Below are 25,074 nucleotides of genomic sequence, written 5' to 3'. Positions count from 1 at the left end.
TAGCTCGGAGAAGGCCGGGGGGAGTGGGGGAGCCGCCGGGAGAGACTAGTGGGGGGAAGGGCGTTGGAGGGGGAGGGGCAGTGCAGATCGGGTGGGGGGGAATGGGGGTGGTACCGCGTGCGGGCGCAAGGGGCGGCCAGGCGCGAGGGGGAGGGACGGGGATAACGTAGGGTAGGGGGCGGGTGGGCGCCCACTACAGCTGCGTCCCGACGTGGGGCCAGGCTGGGAAAAGACTGGGGAATCCTGTTAGGCCGCACCTGGGGAAGGGACTGAGTGGGATCAGGGAAGCGGAGACCGCGGGAGAGGGCTGGAGATGGGGGGAGGCGGCGGAGGAGGAGGGAGCCTTTAGGGGAGCCCCGGGGCCAGTGGGAACCGAAGCGGGGGTGGGGTGAAGAGCGAGGTGAGGGGCTGGTGGAGAAGGGCCTGGAAGGGGGCTGAGGAGGAGGAGGGAGGAGGAAGAAGGAGGGAGAGGAGGGCGCTCCCCTTGGCTGGGAGAAGAGGGAGGAGCCTCCCTGACTGCCCCCCCCCCCCTTTCTGCCCTCACCCCTGCTGGAAAGAGGGAAGGAGAAAGGGCCAGGAAAAGGGAGGAGAAGGGAGGGGGAGGAGCGCAGACCGGGCGAGAGAGGCCTTCCCTCCCCCCTCCCTGCCGCCACCCCCCCCCCGATCCTCCGTGGGGGGCGGGGAGGCCCCCGAGAGCTGTGGGGTCTTGCGGTAGGGCGAGCCTCTGGAGAGGGGCGAGGAGGAAAGGAGGGAGGCAGGCCTCACCGAGTCGGCCTTTCGGACAGGGGCTGGGGGTGGGCTTCTTATTCCTTGACGAACCAGAGAGAGAGAGAGAGAGTAGGAAGGGGATTAAAAAAAAAAAAAACCACAGGAAGGAAGAGAGAACGAGAGAGAAAGCGATCAGATCTGATTTTCCCATTTTTTTTTTTCCAGGAGGCCGGTGTGGCCGAAAACCCACCCCAAACTCAGAGCCACAGTAATAATAATAATCCAGGGTGAGATTAGTCACAGGGCAGGCTTGCTTTGCAGGCAGGAGGCAGAGGGAGAGAAGGGGGGAAGAGGAAGACGAAAGATTCCCCGTTTCATGGAGGCTGAGGCGAGGAAACCTTTGGGAACCTGGATCTGGAGGAGCAAACCCGCAGAACGGAGTCAAGAGATTGCCTTCCAGAAAAAAGGCCGAACTTAGTCTGAGGCGGATCAGACGGGGTTAGTTTAGGGGATAGGGGGTGGGGGTGGGGGACAGCCTCTGGAAGTTTTTAAAGGAAAGCCAAAACCAAACCAGAAAAAAAGAAAAAGAAAAGGAAATTAATCTTCAGGGATTCTGTGTATGCTGTTGTTATTTCGAAGGGAGGAAATTGCAGCTTTTAATTTGGGGCTTTCGGGCAGGGATTGCAGAACCATCAATGTATATAGTATTGTCAATTTTTAAAAATTAGGGAAGTCCATTTTTTTTTTAAGGATTGAACTGGACTTGGGAAAAACTGTTGTGTACACCCCATTGTATGATTTTATTTATTTATTTTTTACTGTACAAATTGGAACATTTTTTTTTCCAAGCACCCTTTTGGATTTATGCTTTTATTTTTCAGCTGTAGCCTCTTGTCGTTTTAAGTATTGGAGACCAGAATTTTTTTTTTTTTTTCCTCCTGTGGGAACCTGCCCACAAAAGGGATAGTTGGGAAAACGATTAAAAGGATGCTTTTTATTTTTGTTTTGCAGCTAAGAAAGATATTTTGAAAGCAGGCTTTTTTATACTTTTATTTTTTTAGCTTGTGGCTCTAACCTTGAAGAGATTTGTGGTTGGGTTTTGGTTAATAGGAAGGTCATAGTTTTTCTCTCGATCCCTGTTTTTCCTTTCGGTTTTTTAAGTGGGGGGAGGGGAACAGGGGGTTAAGAAAGGAGACCATGTTAACTGGTAGAGGCATTATGGAGCTTCAGTTACCAGGGTCCTGAGAGCTTGAAGGAAAAAGGATTCGGCCCCCAAGTTGGTATTCTCTTCCCTTCCCCCCCTTTTAAAAAATTGTTTGAATTGCAAGTGATTCGATTTCCATCAAGACTAAAGCCACAGGATTTGGATCAGTGGAGACACCCGAAGAACCATGAGTGTAAGGTTACCCCAGACGATAGACAGGTAGGTTTGCTGACAATTTGGTTTTAAAATGTATGAACTAAGGGTGGGAGAGGGCTATGCTTTAAAAGGGTTTCAGCAAGAGGTTAGAATGAGCTGTGGGCTTCAAAATGGTTGTGAAGCAAGCAGGCAGTGGTGGATAGGAGTTTCTACTGGCCTCGGGGGATGGGTATGTGTGTTTATGTGTAGTGGGGGGGGAGCTGGTTTTTCTGTGTGTGTATATATGATATGGTAGATAGTCTAATGGCACATTTTAATGAAAATTGTGAACTGTTGGGTGGGGGCTATCGCATATCCTTAAATCTTCTCTGGTTTCTGCCAGGTTGGAGTTTTTTCTGATACCCTGTGTTTTACTTGGGGGTGTGTGGGTAGAGGGGAAATTCCAGTCTCAGAGATGCCAGCTTCTCAAGGTTGGCTAAGACTGGCATTTGATGTTTTGGGTTTGAACTGGGTGTTCAAACCAAACTGAATTGGAGTTGGGAGTGGGGGGAGGTTCGTACTTGCAGTGCTGGGGAAAGCTACTTGGCTGGGCTGGGACTGGTCATTTATGAAATTGAGTACCATAGTGATTTGGATGCTATCAGTAGCTTCAAGGGGAGGGGCCAGTGCTTCTGGGGGGAGAGAAAATGGCATAGTGGGAGGGAACAGGGTTGCCTTTCAGTATGCACAATAATTTTGTCGGTGGTTGATAGTTCTCTCTCCACAATGTTTAGGGAGCATTAGGATTTTTTCCCTTCAGGTTTGGAGTTTAAATTCAGTCTTAAACCCTGCCATTGAATTTACTCTCCTATGCTCTTCTTGGTTCTACAAAATGAGTCTTTCTTGGCCTAATCTGTCTTGGAAATCTTAGCCTGGATATCAAGCACGATAGAGAGAGTCATTGACCATTTTTTCTTCCCAGCCACCCTACCCCCACCACCCATGTTCTCTATATCTAGCCTTGACTGTCTTTTAGATTGATGTGACTGTTACTATCTTGGGCAATGACTGGGATTGTAGGATCCTAGGTTTAGAGATGAAGGATACTTTAGAGATCAAGTAGTCTGATTCCTCCATTTTCCAGGTAAGTAAACTGAGGTCCAGACAGAGGAAGTGACTTGGTCACATGGAAAGTAGACTTTCCTTTGATTACAAATTCAGTGTTTTTTCCAGTACACCACACTGCAGATAATCCACAGGTGTATAATTGAGATATGTGTTTTCTTTCTTTTCGATCTCTATGGTTGGGCCTCTGCTAACAAGTGTCATTAGGCCCATAAGAGATAGGAACTGAGGTGTGGCAAGGAAGTGGGATGTCTTCTTTCCTCTCCTTTCTCTTCCCTCCTTCCCCTCTTCGAATGGAGTTTTAGGGCATTCATGGAATAAGGCAGAAGTGTTGCAGTGGAAAGAATGCTGCACTTAGAGACTGGGAACCTGAAATAGGGTCTCATCTCTGCGGCTGTGTGACGTTGGAGAATCACACAAGTTCTCCAAGCCTCACTTTCTTCTTCTGTAAAATGAATATGCATTTCTGATGGTCTTCTTGTGGTGGGATTTGTATGTTGAATTTAATGTCCAGAAACACAGAAAGCTGCAGATCCAAGTGGTGAGTAGTAAAGTGTTCGAGATGCTTTGCCTCATATACCTCTGAGAGGGGAAGAGTTTTTATTCAATCTTGGCTTTTGTGCTGTACTGGGTTTTCATAGTATGCTTTTTCTGCAGAATATGGGGGAATTGTTGCTACCTTCTTTTGTCAGTTAGGGAAAATGTTCATTAGTTTCCAAGCCATTCCTTAGATCTGGAATCTCCTTAGAGCTGAAGCCATCTGATCCAACCTCCTCATTTTATAGATGAGGACTCTGCGACCCAGAGAAGTCATTTACTCAAGATCACATAGGTAGTGACAGAGCAGGTATTTGAACCTAGGGCCCCTGGAACAAAGCTTATTTCACTGAATCATGCTGCCTCTTAGTCTGTGAGTTCTATTCATTTTTCTGCTTAAGAGGCCATCACCACCACTGGAATAATGAAACTTGATGGGGCATCAGCACTTTCTTTCCACTGTCTTTCCTGAGAATATCAGTTTTGGGGCCCAGTGCCTTCACATGTATCACCAGTTTCACTGGATTATTGTTCCCCAGCCCAGGGACAATGATTGGGTTCCTGGATTTTCTGAACCCTGTGAATTTTGAATGATTGTTTTGTCTTAGAATGTGTTGATGGGATTGAATGAATAGAGGCTCTGAAGAATGTTTGGATGATGAATCTTTGGTTTCTCAGTCAGTCAAGACTTTTGTATACTGTGATGTAGCAGTCAGTATGAGGTGCTGTGGACTATTCAAAAGATACGTAGAGAACACAGGTAACTACTTTCAGTTGCAAGAGCTTGCAGTCTAGTTGGAAGATAGAAAGCGCAAGAAGATGAAAGAACACTTACCAGAAAAAAGTTATTATTATTATTCAAGTGGAGACTGGACGCTCATTCATCTGGGGTTTTGGTTTGGACTAGAAGACTTGAAGTTCTTTTCAGATCTGATTCTGTGATGTCAGCAAATGAAAATTGCTATCCAGACTGAGTGTATACATGGGGAAAGCACATAGGTTAAGGTCAAGAGGTGTTTGCCTTCCTGAGATGCTGAGTTTGAAGAAAGAAGTAATTGACATGAATTGGTACAATGGAGAACTAAGGTCTTAGAGGTTTGAAGAGTGGCCCCAGGTAGAGGCTTTGGATTATTTATTTCACAATGTCTGCTCTGTTGGAAATGACGGTAGTTGATGCACATTTTTAAAAGGCATTTCTGAAATTAATGACCATCATTTTCTTATGTGTTTTCTTTCTCCCAAATTTTGGAAAGTGTCTGGTGAATTAGTTGATTTGTATTCTCTCTCATTGAGAGAGACTGGTTAGTTCAGGAAACTGAAGTCCTGGAGGGACAGGATAATATGCAGAAGTCAGTGATAAAGCCTGAACTTTAGTCTGGAGAACCCAGTCTTGATGCTAGATCCATTGTTCAGTCGCAGTGAGATCAGGGTAGGTCTTTCAAACTTGAAATTTCAGTTGCTAGGAGTGACTTTGTGGAACTTTTCCCTAGTAGTCTAGAACAAATGTTGCTTGAAGACAGATTGATAAATTCCCAAATGTTAATATCCCTTCCTGTTTATTGGGCATAGTATGGATAAAGTGAGAGAAAATACTTATGAAAGTGACTTAAAAGTGTACTACACTTTGAGGACAAAGATGTTATAATTGAATTGCTTTTCCAGAAATGGTGATAATTTTTGCTGAGTACCTGTACCTTATGGTTGATGTTTTCTTTTCTTTTCTTTTTTTTGGAGGGGGCAAGATAGGGCAATTGGGGTTAAGTGACTTGCCCAAGGTCACACAGCTAGTAAGTGTTAAGTATCTGAGGCTGGATTTTAACTCCGGTCCTCCTGACTCCAGAGTCAGTGCTTTATTCACTATGCCACCTAGCTGCCCCATGGTTGATATTTTCAAGGTACCAAGTGGGTTTGGAGTATATTTTGCCATCAGAACAAACTGAGTTGGCCCACATGTAGACCAAACCTTTGGTATCCTTTGCATCTAGCTCTAATACTTACACTAAGTAACCCAGACTAAAAATGGCTGGAAGTTCTCTGCATCATTACTGCTGACATGACTCTGAGAAAACAAGCTTTGATTGATGTGGAAGAGATTGAGATTAAGTAGAATGAGCAGTTTTTGAATTGTCAGGTTTGGGAGATACTAAAAGAGGTGATAAAAGAAGATTATTGAATCTTCTCAAATATTTGAAGAACTGGGGAGGCTGGGCTTGTATTTGTATTCCCAGGACTGAGCCCAGTACCAGGCCCATGTGTTTAAAAGGTGCTTGTTGACTTGTTAGCCTGAGCATAGGGAAGGACTCCTGATTTCTTGGCTTGATGATTGTGTATTTTTCCTGATTAAAATATCTTTAGAGCCTTGTGCAAACTGATACAGAGTAAAGAGCAGTTCAGGAGAACAATTTATACGTTAACAAGAGACTAATCAATGCAGGGACTAAACATAATTTTAGAGGACTGATGAGTAAACATACTACCCACCTCCCAACAGAGAGGGGATGAAGAATGAGACATACTTTTTTGGATGTGGCCAGTTGGGGAATTTCTTTTGTTAGACTATGCATGTTTGTTACAAAGACTTTTGTTCCTCCCCCAACCCCCTAAGAAGAAAATGAGGAGAAATTAGATTTTTGTTAATTGGAAAAATTAAAATTAAATTTAAGAAGTATATATCCTAGAACTACTTCTTATTAGAGATTTAAGATTAGATTTAGCAGTGTACCTAAAGTGAGATTCAGATTAGTATGAACATTGAATCTCCTGAAGTGGCCACATTTATTTGAATTCCCACTATTTGAAGTTATAATGATGTAAAATATGATAATTGGCTTTTATCTCCCCCTCCCCCTGAAATACACAGCCCAAATTCAAATAATGTGAATTTGAATTTCATTATTTTTAGTAATTAGGACCTAACTGAACATACAACCAATCTATCGATTGAAGGAAAAATTCCCCACAAAAAGGAAAGGGCCTTCAAGCCTGAATATATAATTTCAGAGGAGAAATCACTGTGGATTGAAGTGATCTGGGAATCCTGCCTATCCTAAGTGGGACTTGATTGTGCTTTGAAGGATGGCTTGCATTTTGCTAGGTAGAAAGAATCATAGAGTCATAGATTTAGAGCTGGCTGATAGGGACCTTAGGAAGTCATAGAGACCAATTCTTGCATTTTATAGAAGAGGAAACTGAGGCAGAGAGAGATTAAGTGATTTGCCCAGAGTCACACAGTAAGTGTGATACAGGATTCACACAGGTCTTTCTGACTCCGGGTCCAGCACTTTGACACCTGCCTACCTCAGAATTAGAAGAGGAGGTGTCAGAAGTAGGATTTGAACCCATGCTTTTGGGAGAACCCTGCAATGAAAGCAGCACAAGTTTAAATCCATGTAGCCATTTTCACACTCAGGATAGTGAAGGGTATTGGTATTCTACGTGGGCAGAAGAAGTAGAGACTGATATCTTCTAGGTCTCTTCTAGGGATGCACTGAGAATGAAATGAGTCTATCCATTCATTGTTGGAGAAGGCAGACAGCCGTTTGAAAGGGGATTGTTACCTATATCATTATCACAGAGCTTATATAAAGTGTCTTTATGTGGTGCTATATTCTGGTCCAAATGATGCATAAGAGACATAGTCCCTGTAAGCTTTTATAATCTAAGACCTGTTATATATCAAGTTGACAGATGGATGTAGAGAGACATCATATTGACAGCTAAATATTTTTTCCTTTTGGAATTCTCTTTTATTCTGCTGTGTTTTTCTTTTATTTAGTGTCCAGAAGAAAAAATATAGTTATCATATATAGGTCAAAACTAAGTACATTTTAGTGAAATTGGAGAAGGATAAGTACATTTTTTAGGAGGAAGAAGAAAATGGCGGGGGTTGGGAATTGTAGGAGTTTTATATCTGAATCAATAGTAGAGTTCAAAGGCAAATCATTGCTTTTTTATGATTAATAAAAGTAGATTTTCTATAGAAGGTGGGATTTTAGGAGCTCTTTAAGTGGGGTAGTCCTTGGGAAAAAATATGGAATAATAATCCTTATATTTGTATAGCACTTGATACTTCTCACAGTTTAATGTAAGCTTTCTCATATCTTTCAGCCCTCCACTATGCTTCTTCCTACCTTTATCAATACTGACTGGATCGTTCACTTGGAAAATTATCTATTGGCATCTTTCTTTAAAAATAAAGCAGAAAAATTCATTTCAGGGGCTGTCTTTTAAGCAGTTCTCTTGTCATGCAATCCTAATTTTTTTAAAAATTTCATCCAAGATTTACCATTTGCCTTTACTCTTATGGTTTCTTTTTTCTCTCTTCCCCTCCCCCAGGTTATATTAAAAATCCAAGCAAGACTGAAGCCTTTCCTTTCAGGGATATGAGAATATTTGCCAGTGAAAAAGAAAGTTTGAAAGGACTAAGGCTGGAACAGCTTGCCTAGATTAGGGTTAGAGAAGGAGAGGGGGAGAAAAAGGAAAGACAAAGGAATAGAAGGGAGAAAGAGAAACCAAAGGTGAGTGAGAATAGGAAACTTTTGCAAGTTACTATAGTGTTTTTAAGGAAAAATCACTGAGGGTACCATGATCCTTCTTGTAAACTGGTCTCTACCTCCAGTCTTTCCCCTCTACAATTCATCCTTTATAAAATTCCCAAAGCATTGTTCCTTATTTCTAGAACTGACAGTATTGTCTACCTCTTCAAAAATCTTTTTTTTGGGGGGGAAAGGAAGGGCAATTGGAGTTAAGTGACTTGTCCAAGGTCACATGGCTAGTAAGTGTTAAGTTTCTGAGGCCGGATTTGAACTCAGGTCCTCCTGACTCCAGGGCTAATGGATCTATTCACTGCACCACCTAGCCCACCCCACTCCGATTTTCTTAATTGCACTTTGTCTGAATCTCTTCTTTCTTCCTGTCTCATTCTACTTTGTGTTCTATTCCCTATCTTTTCCTAGTTAGAGTATGAAGAACTGTGCTGTTCATCTTTGTGTCCCAGATTTCTACCACAGTGAATATATAAGGTGTCCTAGAGCTTAAAACTGTACAAAGATTTTTGTGTCACTCTGTATGTTGTAGCTGATTTATAAGTTTTTTTAATTGAATCTTCCTATAGACAACGAGATGGTGTAATAGGCAGCTCAGTTTCCTCATCTGTAAAATGATACTGTTAATAACTATCTCACATGAGAATCAGATGAAACTAATGTATGTAAAATGCTTTGCAAACCCTAAGCACCTTATAATGGTAGCTGTTATTAGAATGTTATTAGACTGCTCTTAACAAAGACACAAAGGTTCCCCATATTTAATAATTTTTTGAAAAAGAGTTCTATAACCTTTACAGGAAATTCTTTGGGGTGTCTAATTTTGATTCTTTATCTGCTACAGTTTAAGACCACTTTTCTTGTTCTTTCAGTTCAATTGAAAAGATATTTGTTCTCTTCCTGCTTTCTTTAAGGCACTATATTTGATGCAATGACAGTCTCTACCCTTAGGGAGCTTACATTCTAATAGCAGGGTATGACATAGACACATTTAAGTAAATACAAAGTAATTTCAAGAGAGAGAGAGAGCAGGTGGATGGATAAGTGAGGAGGAAAGGTTTTGAAGCTAGGCTTTCTAGAAGGTTATACATTCTAGGCATAAGAAACAATATGCAGTATCACAGGTGAGAAGGTAGCATGTCGACATGAAGGGGAGTAATTTAATCTGTAAAGGCAGGCAGAAGGCATATTGTGTAGGTCTTTAGATACCAGGCTGCTGAGTTTGTATTTTATCTTAGAAACACTAGGAACCACGAGGCAATAAGATCCTAAGTATAGAGGTTCTGGGGAGTGGAGAGAAAAGGACTGATGGAGAAGAACTTACAGAAGTAGAATCACTTCAACAAAGCAACTGGTGCTTTGAGTTGTCAGTAATCCAAATAGGTCACCTAGCTGTGTATAGAGGGCTGGATCTGGAGTCAGAAAGACATTGACTGAGTGATCCTGGTCTAGTCACTTAACCTCTGTCTGACTTGGTTTTCTCAACTGTAAAATGGGGATAACCATCTTCACAAGTGTTGTGAGGATGAAATGAAATCATATTGGTAAAGTTCTTAGCACATTGCCTTGCAAATAACTGGCATTTAATAAATGCTTTTTCCCTTCCCTTAATGGCTATGAATATCAATATTTCAGCTCCTTCAAAAAATCTTCCTCTTTGCTGGGTGGTAGTTTGAGTGTGCAGTGGGTTAGGTCCTGTGATATCATCAGGGTAAGAAACTTACTCCAGGGTTACAGTTGTGCAGCGCAGCTTTTGTTTTAGAGAGTAACTGCCCAGGGGCACTGAGCTGTTAAGTGACTTGCCCACGGTCACTGCTGGTATATGCCAGAAGCAGGACTTGCCTAGATCTTCCTAGCTAGCTTTCTGTCCACTGCTGTCTCTTTGTAGTGATGGTAACAAATTTTATATAGCAGTTTTAAAGCTATATATACATCAGTTATTTATATATGTGTGTGTGTGTGTGTGTGTGTATACGTGTATATATATACACACACACATCAGTTATCTTATTCTTATCCTATAATAACCCTGAGATAGATTGTGCTGCTGTTATTATTCCTCCTTTACAGGTGCAGATACTGAGGCTTAGAGAAGTTTGGTGGCGTGGCCATGGTGCTGCAGCTAGTGTGAGAGATGGGGTTTGAGCCCAGGCCTTCTTGACTCCACGTCCAGCCTTACAATTAGCTGTGCGGCATTTCTTCTCACAAGGTCAGGCCTGTGATCTATTTCAGTCAAATGTGGGAGAGAGGATTTTCTTCATAGTTCACCTGAAAGTGAGATTTCAGGAGCCTTGATTCCCAGCCTTTGGTTTTTTCTCTCCTGCTTTTAGAAGTAGCTGCCTCAGAATGGTCTGTTTAGACAGTTCCTGGCCCCAGACTAGCAGTACTTGAGACCGATCCAAAACCATGGAGTAGTTACCAGGCCTCCACCATGTTAGGCAGTGTCCCTACACTGGGACATGATGGTAATGATGATATTGTATTTCTCATATACTGATAATAATGACAGTTACTATTATTTATATGATGTTTTAAGGTTTGCAGGGCACTTTACTAATATCTCATTTTATCCTCACATCAACTCTGGGAGATAGGTACTATTATTTTCCCCATTTTACAGATGAGGAAATTGGGGCAGACAGCAGTTAAATGACTTGCCCAGAGTCACACAGCTAGTAAGTGTCTGAGGCAGGATTTGAACTCAGCTCTTCCTGTCTCCAGGTCTAGCACTTCTGTATTTTGCTCCCTAGCTGCTAATACATGGTATTTGCCTTCAAGGACTTTACAGTCTAGTTGGGACACAAAAGTAGCATACATAAAACAGTACAGAATACAGAATAGTATAGAACTAAGTGCTCAGTGATGTAGTGCTAATCAGAAATGCTGTAAGAATTAAGAGCTGGACATTCATGAGGACTAGAGTGCACTTCTTCGCTGCTACACCTTGTGGAAGACTTCACGGTGCAATTCATTTGCTGCCTCTTACATGAAACTATTCTTGATTCCTTTTTCCCCAGTCTGCCTCAGGTTAATGTGTTTTCTCAGGTTTTCTTATAGTACATCATATGGATCTTTCTGCATAGATTTTGCTTTGCATCATATTTATTTGTGTACCTTTGTGCCTGGTGATTAGATTGTGAACTTACTGAGGACAAGGGCTGTCAGTTTTCATTTTTATGTCCCCAGTGACGACCACAGTCCCTGGGACATAGTAGCCACTTGATATATTTTTGTTCCATTGAATCAGATAGTTAGGGTTTGCTTCAAGGAAGAAATAGAACTCAAATTGGTCCTTGAAGGATTGTTAGGATCTGGACAAGTGGAGGCCTTTCCATGCAGTGAGAACAGTGTGAGTAAACAAAGTGGGGAGGTGAGGATGCTCATGATTTATTTGGGAGACTAGTGAGAATAACAGCCTGACTAGAGTATAAGGGGTATGTGGTAGGAAAGAGATTTGGGTAAGCAGGTGGGCCATATTATGGAAAACCATAAAAGTTGAGACATTTAGATTTGATGTAGGTAGGAAAGAGTGAGTCAGTGAAGGTTTTTGAGCTGGGTGGTGAATTGATGAAAACATTGTTTTTGAAGATTAGGATAATAGTGATGTGCAGGGAGTGATTGGAATCAAGGAAACTAGGAGAATCAGTGATTCTGAAACAAGGTGATAAGGATCTGAACTAGGGTGATGACGAAAAGTGGCACTGGAGAAGAAGAGATAGGTGTGAGAGATTCTTGGAAGAAGCAGCAGTGGAACTTGGTTATAGGGATTGAGGGATGAAGGAGAGGGTTAGGTCAAAGATGACACTCAAGTTTTTGATCCTTTAATGGAGATGGGACTAGCATTTAAAAGAATCCTCTTTTTTTCCATTGGCTTTTTCCTATTGGTTAAATGTAGCAAACTGAATGGTATTTTCTTGTTCTGTTTCCTCAGTTGAGTCATTTCTACCAGACCTCCTACCAGCCATAAGCCATTCCCAAGAGATTGTGGTTGGTTCTAGATTTCTCTAGGAGGTTGAATGTTGGGAGAGTTGGGGACTTTAGATGATCCTCAATCTGAAGCATACCCATGCTCCTTCCAAAAAGCAGATTGGACTCCACATTCCCTGGGAGATATCTAGGCTTAAATCCTTCTGTGTGTGACATTTGGAACTGGGAGGGTGTTTCTGGGTGGGTGCTAAGTGTCTGAGCCCAGATTTGATCCCAGGTCATCCCAACTCTGGGGCCGGTGCTCTTACTTGCTGAACTACCTGGCCACCCCTCTTAAATGTTTTAAAGTTGTTCTTTACAAAATTGTTATGTATAAATTATTCTGCTGGTTCTGTTTACTTCATCATAAAAGTTTTTCCAAGTTTTTCTGAACCTATCCCTTTTCATTATTTATTATAGCATAATACTACTTTATTACTTTCATATTCCATAATTTGTTTGATCATTCCCTAATTCATGGGCGTTCCCTTAGATTCTGGTTCTTTGCCACTAAAAAGAAGGAGCTGCTGTAAATATTTTTGTACATATAGCTTCTTTTTCTCTTTCTTTGGTCCTTTTGGGGTATAGGCCTAGTAAAGTGGCATTGAGTCAAGAGTATGAACAGTTTAGTGACTTTTTGGACATCGTTCCAAATTGCTTTCCAGAATGATTGAAATGATTCTTGGCCCCATTGAAAGTGCATTAGCATGCCTGTTTTCCTGCAGTTCCTCCAACTATTATAATTTTTCTTCATTGTCATCTTTGCCTGTTTGATCGGTATGAGGCAGAAACTCAGAGTTGCTTTAATTTTCAGTTGTCTAATTAAAAAAAAATAGCTTGGGCTTCTTCCTTTAAAAACTGCCTGTTTATATCCTTTGACCATTTATCAGTTGAGAAATGACTCTTATTCTTATAAATTAAATCAATTTCTTACATATCTTGGAAATGAGGTTTTCACCAGAGAAAGTTGCTGCAAAAGATTTTTTTTCCCCCTGTTAACCCTTTCCCTTCTAATAGTAGCCACATTGTAAACATTTCCTGCTTTCCAGAGGACTGGAACTTTGTCTTTTAACATTTTCTTTGTATTATCTCTCCATGTTTCATATAAAGTCTACTATATAAATTTCAGTTATTGTTGTTATTACCATCTTGTGTTTCTCATCTTGCTTGATAGAGTTCAGCTAGAAACATTCCTAAAGCAAGCCACTAGTTTTCTATTTATACATAATGTTTTTTTGTGAACTAATTTGCTGGTAGACAAAATATCTTTTTTTTTTTTTTTGTAATCGAATAAAAGAAATGAGATATAAGTTTATCTTCAGGATAGCTCCAGTAGCTGACAGTATGGTAGGGGTGGTATATACCTTATCTTGGTCCCATACAGCTTTGGGAACAGGATAAGGTGTGTGTGTGTGTGTGTGTATGTACACATGTATGTATATGTACACCTGTGTGTATATAGATAACCTGCTAAGTCTCTACTTTTACAAATCTTATTATTTTATTTATTATTAGCTTAGTCTCATCTTTTTTTAAAAATGCAGTTCAGATAGTAATAATTTGAAGTCAAATCCCTGCCTTGCTATTATTCTTATGAATTTAATGTTCTGCAGACTAAATGTGCGAGTAGATAAAATGGTGAATTTTTGTACTTGATTAAGAGTATTAGAATGTAAACGTCTGTAGATTCACTAAAAGCATTTTGGGACAATTCTAGTAACAGACAGGCTGACAAAGATGACATTAAATATAGCCTATTCCCACAGAGTTTTAATTTCCTCTGTTAGTTCTCTGTATTTTGAAAGTTCATTGCACAAGTTTTGTCTGTAATGATGCTCCAATTGCAGTATAGTCATTTGTTTCTTTATAAAGGATTTAGAGCTGGTGTGTAGTTCTGGATACCTAATTGAATCTTTCTAGGCTGTCAAGTAGATAGTAATTTTTTGCTGTACTGATATGTTGCATAATTTCTGACATTTCATTGCATAATCTGCTTCAGTCAGTTAGTCCCTAAGGACAGGAGATGCTGGGTTTAACTAGCTCTCAAACTGGTTGTCATTTTCAGCCTAAGTATGAGTAGAACTTACTACAATCAGGGCTTATTTCTATTGATTGTTTAGATTTAAGAAAGTGAGGGGAAAATGTTAATAATTTTATATATATATATATATATATATACACACACATATGTATATATTTGCTTTTTGGAGGGGGGAAGGCAATTAATTAACTTAATTGGGGTTAAGTGACTTGCCCAAGGTCACATGGCTGGTAAGTGTTACGTTTCTGAGGCTGAATTTGAACTCCGGTCCTCCTGACTCCAGGGCCGGTGCTCTATTCACTGTGCCACTTAACCACCCCAAATGTTAATAATATTAAACATTACAGTGTATTGTGCATTTTCAGAGAGCTGGTTGTCAAAACATTCACCAGCACACCCCTACCTAAGGCTAACTTTTGTAATTTCAAGTATCATTGACCTGGTTCTGAATCACTGTTCTAAGCCCCTCCATATTCTTATGATTTAGTCATATATTCATTGCTTTATCATCTTGTTGAGTTAATGTGAATGTTTGCCTTGGAGTACCTTTTGATTCTACTCTTGGATCATCACCATTTCATTATCTCTGTCTGGTGATAACTCTTTTCAATTATATTCAACAAATCCAGTGACATAACTGTTGTTTGCCTTTGTGATTGCTTTGTGCAATGAAGAATGTTTTGCAAACATTATTTTTGTAAACTTTTAACCTGTTTATCATATGTTCAGAAAACCTCTATCAATCCTTTTTCTTTTTTATGATGAGGTAGCCTTTCATTAACACTATATGAGTTTTTGTTTGTACACCTTTTAGATCCATTATCCATTTTTCTGTGCCAGAAGTCTATATTAAGGCTGTTATTGCATGGGTGTTAATTGCTCCAAAAATGATCTTTGCTTAAGCTTTGAATTTAGGATGCCAGTGAGTCTTAACATACAGAGGCAGCTTAGGTAACCCAGTAGATAGAGCACTGGGTTTGGAATCCAGAAGACCAGAGTTCACATTCTGCCTCAGAAACTTATTAGCTGTATGACTCTGGGAAAGTCACTTAACCTCTGCATGCCTCAGTTTCCTTAACTGTAAGATGGGTTAAAAATAGCACCTACTTCCCAGGGTTCTTGTAAGGCTTAAATGAGATAATATCTGTAAAGTGTTTAGCACAGTGCCTAACAATAGTAGGAGTAATATAAATATTGTTATTATCATATAACCTCAGCTTTTCCTTGTTAGCTTTATGCTTGATGTGAGTGCTTTCTTAGTTGCCAAATCCAATGATCTTTTCTCAATTCTTATTCTCTCTGCAGCCTTTGACACTGCTGATCACTCTCTCCTTCTTGAATACTCTCTTTTCTCTAGTTTTTTGAGACACCATTCTCCCCAGGTTCTCCTCTTACCTGTCTGATTGCTCCTTCTTAGTCTCCATTGCTAGATTCTCTTCCAGATCACGCTCTCTAACTGTAGGTGTCCCTACAGGCTTCTGTCTTGAACCCCCTTTTTTCTCCTTCTATACTACTTCACTAGGTGATCTTAACAGCTCTCATGGATTTAATTGCCATGTCTTTGCTAAGAATTCTCAGATCTATTTATCCTGTCCCAACCTCTTCACTGATCTCTAATCTCACATCTCGAAACTTTTTCTGACATCTCAAACTGAATATCCAGTAGACATCTTAAACTCACATGTCTAAAACAGAATTATCTTTCTCCCAGGCCCTCCTCTCTTCAGTATTGTAGTGGGTAACATTATCCTCCTAATTCCTCAGGATTGCAATCTAAGGGTTATCCTTAGCTTTTCACTATCAACCCCATATTCAGTCTATTGCTAAGGCCTGTTTTTGACTGCTGCCACTTTAATGTAGGCTCTCATCACCTCATGTCAGTTCTATTATAATAGCCTGCGCTGGTAAGTCTGCCTGCTTCAGGTCTTTCCCTAGTCCAATCTGTCCTTCATTCAGTCACCAATGATTTTCCTAAAGCACAAGTCTAACCATGTCACTCCCCTACTCAATAACTCCAGTGGTTCCCAGTTGCCTATGGGATCAAATACAAAATGCTCTTTTTGCCATTCAAAGCCCTTCATAATCTAGCCACTTCTACCTTTCCAGTCTTTTTACATCTTATTCCCCAGCATGTACTTTTTTATCTTGTGACACGGGACTCCTGGCTGTTCCATGAACAAAACACTCCATCTCTTGGCTCTGGGCATTTTTTTTTTTTTTGGATGTTTCCCATGCAGGTAATGTGCTCCCTCCTCAAACTCTGCTTGCTGACTTCCCTGACTTTTAAAAATTGCCAATTAAAATGCCATTTTCCTTACTGGAAACCTTTCCCAACCCCTCTTAATTCTAGTTCATTCATTGTGTTAATTATTTCCTATTTATTGTGTATATAGCTTGCTTTATATATATTTGTTTGATTGTTGTTTTCCCCAGTAGATGGTAAGCTCCTTGGGGGTAGGGACTGTCTTTGGCCCCTTTTCTCCTATCCTCAGGGCTTGACTCTGTGCCAGGCACATAGTAGGAGCTTAGTAAATGTTTATTGACTTGTTTGGGGAAGATCAAATTTTTATAAAAAACTGCCTTTATTTATCCATTAAGTTTGACTTCTTGATTAAAGTTCAGAGTATTTGTGTCTCTGACTCTTTATTGTGCATTATGAATTTTATACTCATTGAGTCCAAATGGTATCTTTGAGGTCTTTGGAGAAGGTTTCCATGAGATTAGTTAGCTGCTTAGTGTGTTTTTCAGCAGTGATATAACTGTCATGCACATATGTCAAGTGTTTAATATGATGTTTTGGTATGATTCCTTCTCTAACTTAAAAGCCATACTCACTTCTATTCAGGAGTGATGATAATAGGTTTAAGGGCAGACAGACTTAATTCATCTACCTGGAAGATGTTACATTTTTTTTATTAATTTGTTTGTTTCCTTTTAGTTTAGAAGATGTTACATTTTAAACAGTTTAAATAGAAAATAGCTTTCCGTATGGTGTCAGATGTACTCTAGTGTTCTCACTGTGCTTGTATCTATTTTATATGTTTGCAGTACAGTAATTAAGCCATAGATGTGGAACTGAGACATTGCAGTAGTCATTAAAGGTAGTATAGGTTAAGATGCTTTCATGTGACTTGTGAATTGATAATGAGTTGCTTTCTTTTTAATTTAAAATTTTTTATTTATTGTTCATTTCAAATATTTATAGTTGTGCAAAACAAATTCCCACCTTAGCCATGTACAAAAGATGTTTAAAAAAGGAAAAGAACATATGCCTTTATCTGCATTCTGAGTGTATCACTTCTCTGAACGTGGATAGTGTATTTCATTCTTAGTTCTTTGGAATTAGAATTGATCATTGTGTTCAGAGTCACTAAATCTTTTCAGAGTTGATTGTCCTTATAACTTGTTATTATTTTAAAATTAGTCTTGTTCTGCTTACTTAACTTTTTCCAGGTTTTTCTGAAAACATCCCCTTCCTTCATCTTTTCTTATAGCACAATAGTATTCCAGAACATTAATATACCATAACTTGTCCAGGCATTCCCCAGTTGATGGGCATCCCCTCAGTTTCCAATTCTTTGCTAACACAAAAAAAAAAGGTGCTATATTTTTGTACATATGAGTCCTTTTCCTCTTTCTTTGATTTCTTTAAGAATGTAGAACTAATAGTGGTATCTCTGTGTTAAGGGGTATGCATAGTTTACTAGCTTTTTGGGCAAAGTTCTAAATTGTTTTCCAGAATACTAGTTCATTCACAGTACATCAAAGAATATGTTTTCCTGTAGCCCCTTCAGCATCCATCATTTTCCTTTTTTTGTCAATTTAGCCAATCAGATTGCTGTGAGGTTATACCTCAGTTGTTTCAATTTGTATTTCTCTAATTATTAGTACTTTAGAGTATGTTTCTCATATGACTATTGATAGCTTGGATTTCTTCCTCTGAAAACTGCCTGTTTTTATCTTTTGACCATTTAACAGTTGAGAAATGCTTCTTATTATGAATTTGACTCAATTCCCTATGTATCTTAGAAATGAGATCTTTATCAGAGAAACTGGATGTAAATTTTTTTTCAATTTCCCGCTTCTTTTCTAATTTTAGTTGCATTTGTTTTGTTTGTATAAAATCTTACATTTTATGTAATCAAAATTTTCTCTTTTAATTCTTATGCATTTCTCTGTCTCTTGTTTGGTCATAAACTTTTCCCCTGTCTATAGATCTGACAGGTAGTTTCTTCCATGCTTCTCTAATTTGCTTATGATGTCACCCTTGATGGCTAAATTTTGTGCCCATTTGGAACGTGGTTTATAGTGTGGGGTGTTGGTCTACACCTAGTTTTTGCTGTACAGTGTTCTAGTTTTCCTAACAGTTTTTGCACACTTGTGAGTTCTTACCCTAATAGCTAGGATCTTTGAGTATATCAGACTTTAGGATACTGTGTACCTTGTGCAGGCCTGAGTCCTAATCTATTCTATTTATCGACTTTTCTATACCTTATCCAATACCAAATTGTTTTGACAGTTACTGCTATATAGTACAGTTTGAGATCAGGTACTGCTTGATCCACTTCTTTTTCTCCCCTTGTTACTCGTCATAATCTTCCTGATGAATTTTGTTTTTATTTTTTCTCTATAAAGCAGCCCTTTTGTAGTTTGATTGGTATGACACTGAATTAGTATATTAATTTAGGTAGCATTGTCATTTTTATTTTATTGACTTGGCCTACCAATGAGCACTTAGTATTTCCCCAGTTATTTACATCTGCCTGTATTTGTGTAAAAACTGTTTTGTAATTGTGTTCATAAAGATCTTATGTGTGTCTTTGCAGGTAAATTTATAAGTGTTTTATACAGTCTAGTTAATTTTAAATGAAATTTCTCTTTCTCTTGGATTTTGTTGGTAATATATAGAAATGCTGATATTTGTGTGGGTTTATTTTCTATTTTGCAATTTTGCTGAAGTTGTTTTAATTGTTTCAGTTATTACGAGTTGATTCTCTAGGGTTTTTAAAAGTAAACTTTAGTATCATTTGCAAAAAGTAATAGTTTTGTTTCCTGTTTGCCTATGCTTATTTTGTTCATTTCCTTTTCTTGAGTTACTGTTCTAGCTAGCATTTCTACTATAATATTGAATAGTAATGGTGATAATTCACTCCTGATCTTTTTGGAAAGGTGCCTAGCTTGTCCTGTTATAGTTAATGTTGGCTCCTGGTTTTAGAAGGATGTTATTTATCATTTTAGGGAAAGCTCCATTTATTCTTGTGCTCTCTAGTGATTTTAACAGGAATGAGTTTTATATTTTGTGAAATTTTTTTATTCGCATTTATTGAAATAGTTATGATTTTTGTTTTTGTTACTAATGTGGTCAGTTATGCTTATGGTTTTATTATCAAACTATCCCTGAATTCCTGGTATAAATCCAGCGTAGCTATTATGTAATCTTTGTGATAAATTAGTGTAATCTCTTTGCTAGTATTTTATTTAAATTTTATGCATCAATATTCATTAGGGAAATTGATCTATAGTTTTCTTTTTCAGTTTTTGCTCTCCCTGGCTTAGATATAGCAAGACCATATTTGTGTGATAGAAAGAATTCTTTACCTATTTTAAAAAGCAGTTTATGTAGTATTGGAATTAATTATTCTTTAAATGCTTGGTAGTATTCACTTGTATATCCATCTGTTTCTGGAGATTTTTCCTTTGGGCCTTCATTTATGGATTGTTCAATTTCTTTTTCTAAAGTGGGGTTAAGTATTCTATTTCTTGTTCTGTTAATCCAGGCAATTTGTATTTTTAAAAAATATTCATCCATTTCATTTAAATTGTTGGTTTTATTGGCATATAGATTTGTAACAACTTGTTTTTTTACATTTCTGGAACTTTTAAGCATGCCCTTTTTTGCTCCTCAGTCAATATGTTGTCTTCTTGTAAGTGTTGATTTGTTGTTCAGTCATTTTTCAGTCATATCTGGCTCTTTGTGACTTCATTTGGGGTTTCCTTGGCAAAGATATTGGACTGGTTTGCCATTTCCTTCTCCAGCTCATTTTATAAGAGGAAACTGAAGCAAACAGTTAAGTGACTTGCCCAGGGTCACACAGCTAGTAAGCGTCTGAGGATAGATTTGAAATCAGGATGAGGAATCTTGACTCCAGGTTTGGTGTACCACTGTACCACTTTAGCTGTTCTTAAGTATTGACAGGGTTTTGTTTTTTGTTGTTGTTGTTATTTACTGCTTTTAGCAACATAAGCCATGAATGTGTTGGATAACATGTTAAACACAAAATTGGTCTATATTTGGAAGAGTCCTTAGTATACTCATTTTGGATTAATAAATATATGAAGCTTTTGTTGAGAAAAATGGAGTAAGGCTTGTGACAGAGGAAAGTGCTAAAGTGTTTGCTAGTAATTCATACATTAATGTGAAATATTTGAGGTAGTAATTATGGATCTTAACCTGGACCTCTTTCTTTCCAGTTTTACAGAGAAGGTAGAGTTTCTTAACTGCTTTGACATGATTTCTGTCGTTCATTTCATTATACTAATGGTACACATGTATTCTGCCTCACATTTGATCTACTTTGAGTTTTCTTTGTATTGAATTTCTTCAACCATATAGACAATTGTAAATTTTCCAGGTTTTTCTTCTTTGTTGGGGGTAAGGGTGAGGGCTTCTGTCTCTTCATATTTATTTTATTCTCAAGCCTTTATAGCAGAAGTGACTTGCCCAAGGTTACAGGGCTAGTGTTTGTGTTAAGTGTCTGAGGCCATATTTGAACTCCGGTCCTCCTGCCTCTAGGGCTGGCGCTCTATTCGTGTGCCACCTAGCCGCCTACTATAGGAATATTTCTAGGCAGCTCCACATCACCTCCTATGTTCCTTAACCATGGCAACTGTCATTGCATATATTATGTTATGCATTTCCTGAAATGCTTTTTGCTGTTGAGTGAAATATTGTTGGAGAAAAAAATTTGTTCATGATGGTTATAGCAGATAAATACTTTAAAAAAATTGTTTTATTTGATTAGTTGTATTCAAAACTTGGTTTAAAAAAAAGGGTTTTGAAATTACATTCTAATTATACCTATTTCTTCAAAATCATTTGAGGCATTGACATTATTTTTGGCACCTGCTTCATTTGTACCGTGTTTCCCCGATAATAAGACACTGTCTTATTATTTTTTTTTTGGACAGAAAAACACCAGAGGGCTTATTTTCAGGGGAGGGCTTATTTTAATGAACATTGACAGCAATTTTAATAAACAGGTAAATGTGAACAAAAAAATGTACCTTTATTCAATAATGATCATGTCATCTTCTTCAACAACATCGTCATAAGTGTCCATACCCTGAATTCCGTCCTGGATGTCTTGCGCCTCCATTTCCTTCAGAAGAAGTGGACCCAATCTGTCATGTCCAGCAACATAGCTCTCTTTAAATGAATATGTCTTGTCCAGGTAACCTGCTCGTAGTGCCTTGGCGACACAGCTGTCAGTAATTTTATCCCATGACTTCTTCACCCAAGTCACGACTTCTTCACCCAAGTCATGACTTCTTGCAGACAGGGCTTCACAAAGTTTCCACGCTGATTTCTTTCCATTCTATTTTCAATGTAGTCATTGACTTCCATGCACAAATGGTCCTTGAATGGCTTCTTTATTGCAATATCAAGGGTCTGGAGATAGGTAGTCATTCCTGCAGGAATCATTACTTGATCTATTCTTCTCTCTGCAAGGAAGTTCTTCATTTCTTTAGCGCGGTGAGTGCTGGCTGAATCCCAGACTATCAGACCTCTTTGGTTACCTCGCATAACAAGTGGCAGCATTAAATCAACCCACTTTCTTATAACGGCTTGTGTACACCAGGCTTTTTCGGTTTCAAGAACGTAAATGTCAGATACACGTTCAATCTTATCTTTCTTGCCCTTACTGATGATTAGAGGTGTGGCTTTCTTTCCATCCAAACGAATTGCCAAAACACAGGTGACCCGTGCACTTTCATAGCCAGTGGTGGGAATGTAGATTGACGTTGCACTCCTGTGATGAATTGTTGTTTGAGATCCTTGTCCCATAAACACTGCAGTTTCATCCATAGCAATCATATTGCAGGTTTGGTACTTGGAAATGTCGATCCTATCAATAAAGGACTTGAATGCAAGTGCACTTCAGCATCTTCCAGCTTAAACAGTGTTGTTGATCTTCTTAGGGACAGTTCATACCGTTGAAGGAAACCGTCCAACCAGTGTTGTGATGCTTTGAATCCTTCTGAGACCATTTCAAACTCTGGTGCCACTGAAAGGGCAGATGCTTGAATATCAGCCCTGCGTACAACCAAGGCCTTTGCTCTCCTGTCAGCAATCCATTCACCAATGAGGATCTCCAAGTCAGGATATAAGGGCTGCTGACCTGATCCAGACCTGCGCTTTTTCCCTTTTCCCTCATCCACCTGTTGATTGAGGTTATTATAATCTGCTCTCCATTTTCTGACCATTCGAAGATCCAAAAGTTTTTCTTTATAGAAAACTGCAAGATTCTTGCCATGTGACTCCTCTACAATTGCTTTCTTATACTCAACAGTATAACTCTTCCTTTTTGTACTCATGTCTGGGGGTAAAAACAGACAGAATAATAAAATTATGACCATCAGTCCTTCTTTTCACTCCATCATGCCCCCTGAGTTCTTCTTTTTTCTTCATCATGCCCTTTTTATCCTCCATCATACCCCCTCACTCCCGTTTACATACCAGGTTTTTATGTTGTCCTGCCTCAGCTCTCCTCCGCGGCACTGCTCTCAATGGCGCAAGCAAGCAAATCACTGGGGAAGAACAGGATGATGAGCTCACCGTAATGTAGCGTGTAGCGCAGGGGATCACCTTCACTACAGTAGCAATCTCAATAGGGCTTATTTTCGGGGGAGGGCTTATTTTAGAGGAATCTTACACAGTAAGGGGAGGGCTTATTTTCGGGAAAGGTCTTACTATCGGGGAAACACGGTAGATAGTGTTTCTGGACTCTGTGATGTTTCGATTTCTAACATCTTCAGGTTCTTCAGCTTTTCCCTCTTCAGCCTTAAATAAATCCTCACTTGGGGCGGCTAGGTGGCATAGTAAATGGAGCACCAGCCCTGGAGTCAGAAGGACCTGAGTTCAAATCAGACCTCAGATATTTGACACATTTACTAGCCATGTGACCTTGGGCAAGTCACTTAACCCCAATTGCCCTGCCTCCCCAGCCCTCCAAAAAAAAAATCCTCAGTTTCTACCCTTATTTAATCTAATCTGGGTTTAGGAATTTCTTAGGACTGCCCTGTATTAATCTGTACTATCTTGTGTAACTTGGAGATTTGGATGTTGAAAAAAAGTATTGTGAAAGCTCTTGCGTATAACTGGTGTATTTCCATTTTTATTATGTTGTATTATTGGTACATGATAATGGTATGATATTCATACCTTCATATGTACTTTTGTTTTACTTGCTTTAGTGGTCAGCACCAACTGTATTGAATGATGCCTTTCTGGTAGGTAGGATATTGATATTTTTGAATTTTTTAATGTATCTTTCTTTCTTGTGGTACCAAAACACAAAGACATGCTACTGTCTCTACTGTTCTCTGTCAAACCAGTGTTGGTGAAGATTTTGATCAGCCTGCAATGTTCTATTGCCCTATTTCTTAAAATCATAAGAGTAGATACATCCCCTTGGTTAGCGTGTTTACTCAATCAGTGGTACTACTGAAGCCCAAATGAGCAGCATTTTAAATTTCCTGCCAGTACTTAACAGCTACTGTAGCTGTTGTAGGTCACAAAATCACTACTCTGTTTACTCTGCCTGGTATTTCCATATTTGAACATTTCTTCTATGATGACATATATGATAGTTTGGACCTTGAGGGGGCTCATTCATTGATTCAGAGGATGTTTCTAATTACTTTTTCCTTTCTGTAAGCTTTCAGCTCTTTGACACTTACGGTTTCTGAATTTTGAGAAGGCTGCTCTCAAGTAATGTAACTAGGAGCTCATACCAAATATTTCTCTTAGTTTCCATAGGACTTTAGAATATTTAGAACATTTAACTTTTTCTTCAGTGACAGAGCTGTATTTAGGGGACTTCACTAGGTTTCCTATTTATACTTTCCTCAGGCCTAGAGTATTTCCCAGTTATTGACATGGCTTCTAGGCTGCCCTCTGCCAGCCTTGATGGTTCGAGATCCCATCCCTCCATTGTTCTGTTTGCCCTAGGCTGGCCTCATTTATCTTCCAGATTGAGGACCCTTTGGAGGCTTTCTTCCAAGTGACTGCTGCTTCAGAGAAAGGACACTCTTGTTCTGGGGTGAGAAGGCTGAAGTGAGTGGAGTAAATAGCTTTGTGAATGCGATCTTGTATGAGGCTGAAACAGTGGGACCTCTAAGCCCTAGGAACAGGACAAAAGATGCCACAAGGGTACCAGCCTCTTCATGGGATCAGGGTTTAGGAAAATACATGCAGTTCCTAATGGAAGATGATGATACATGTCATTCTTTTCATTTGGGCATGAGCTTTGAGGTGATTTTGCAGTATTTGGGCCAAGTTGCTCTGTGCCATCTACACAGTTACCATCCAATCCTTACTAGCCTATATGAAAATTGAACCTACAAATTTGGTGTCAGTACCATCAATAGTTCTCACCAGTTGAACTAATTGTACTCTGAAAATGCCTGAATCATTTAGGTTTGGGAATCTGCGTTGAATTTTTCTAACCCTTAGCATAGAAAAAATAACCCTACTTATCTGGAGTCTGTGAGGAGGATGAGTGAAAGACATTACTTTCTCAGAATAAGTAATT

General features: G+C 39.2%; 1 protein-coding gene across 2 annotated transcripts in view; it reads left to right on the top strand.

Moving 5' to 3' along the window:
- Positions 1-213: 213 nt before the first annotated feature.
- ARHGEF11 (Rho guanine nucleotide exchange factor 11) overlaps positions 214-25,074 on the top strand; it is a 158,164-nt gene continuing 133,303 nt past the window's right edge. Inside the window, exons 1-2 of one of the 2 annotated variants that reach the window (XM_069062841.1) lie at positions 214-400; positions 934-2,131. In XM_069062841.1, the coding sequence (XP_068918942.1) occupies positions 2,100-2,131 (32 nt within the window). In that variant the 5' untranslated portion in view covers positions 214-400; positions 934-2,099. Of the gene's footprint in view, positions 401-449; positions 2,132-25,074 lie in introns of those variants that run through there. The other variant, XM_069062842.1, reaches the window with a different exon arrangement.

Source organism: Petaurus breviceps, unplaced genomic scaffold (assembly GCF_028583685.1).
Source record: "Petaurus breviceps papuanus isolate PSGF00001 unplaced genomic scaffold, PetGlider_PUasm1.0 90510, whole genome shotgun sequence".
Classification (NCBI taxonomy): Eukaryota; Metazoa; Chordata; class Mammalia; order Diprotodontia; family Petauridae; genus Petaurus; species Petaurus breviceps.
The sequence above is the reverse complement of the archived record's forward strand: the minus strand, read 5'-3'. Positions and strand labels throughout refer to the sequence as shown.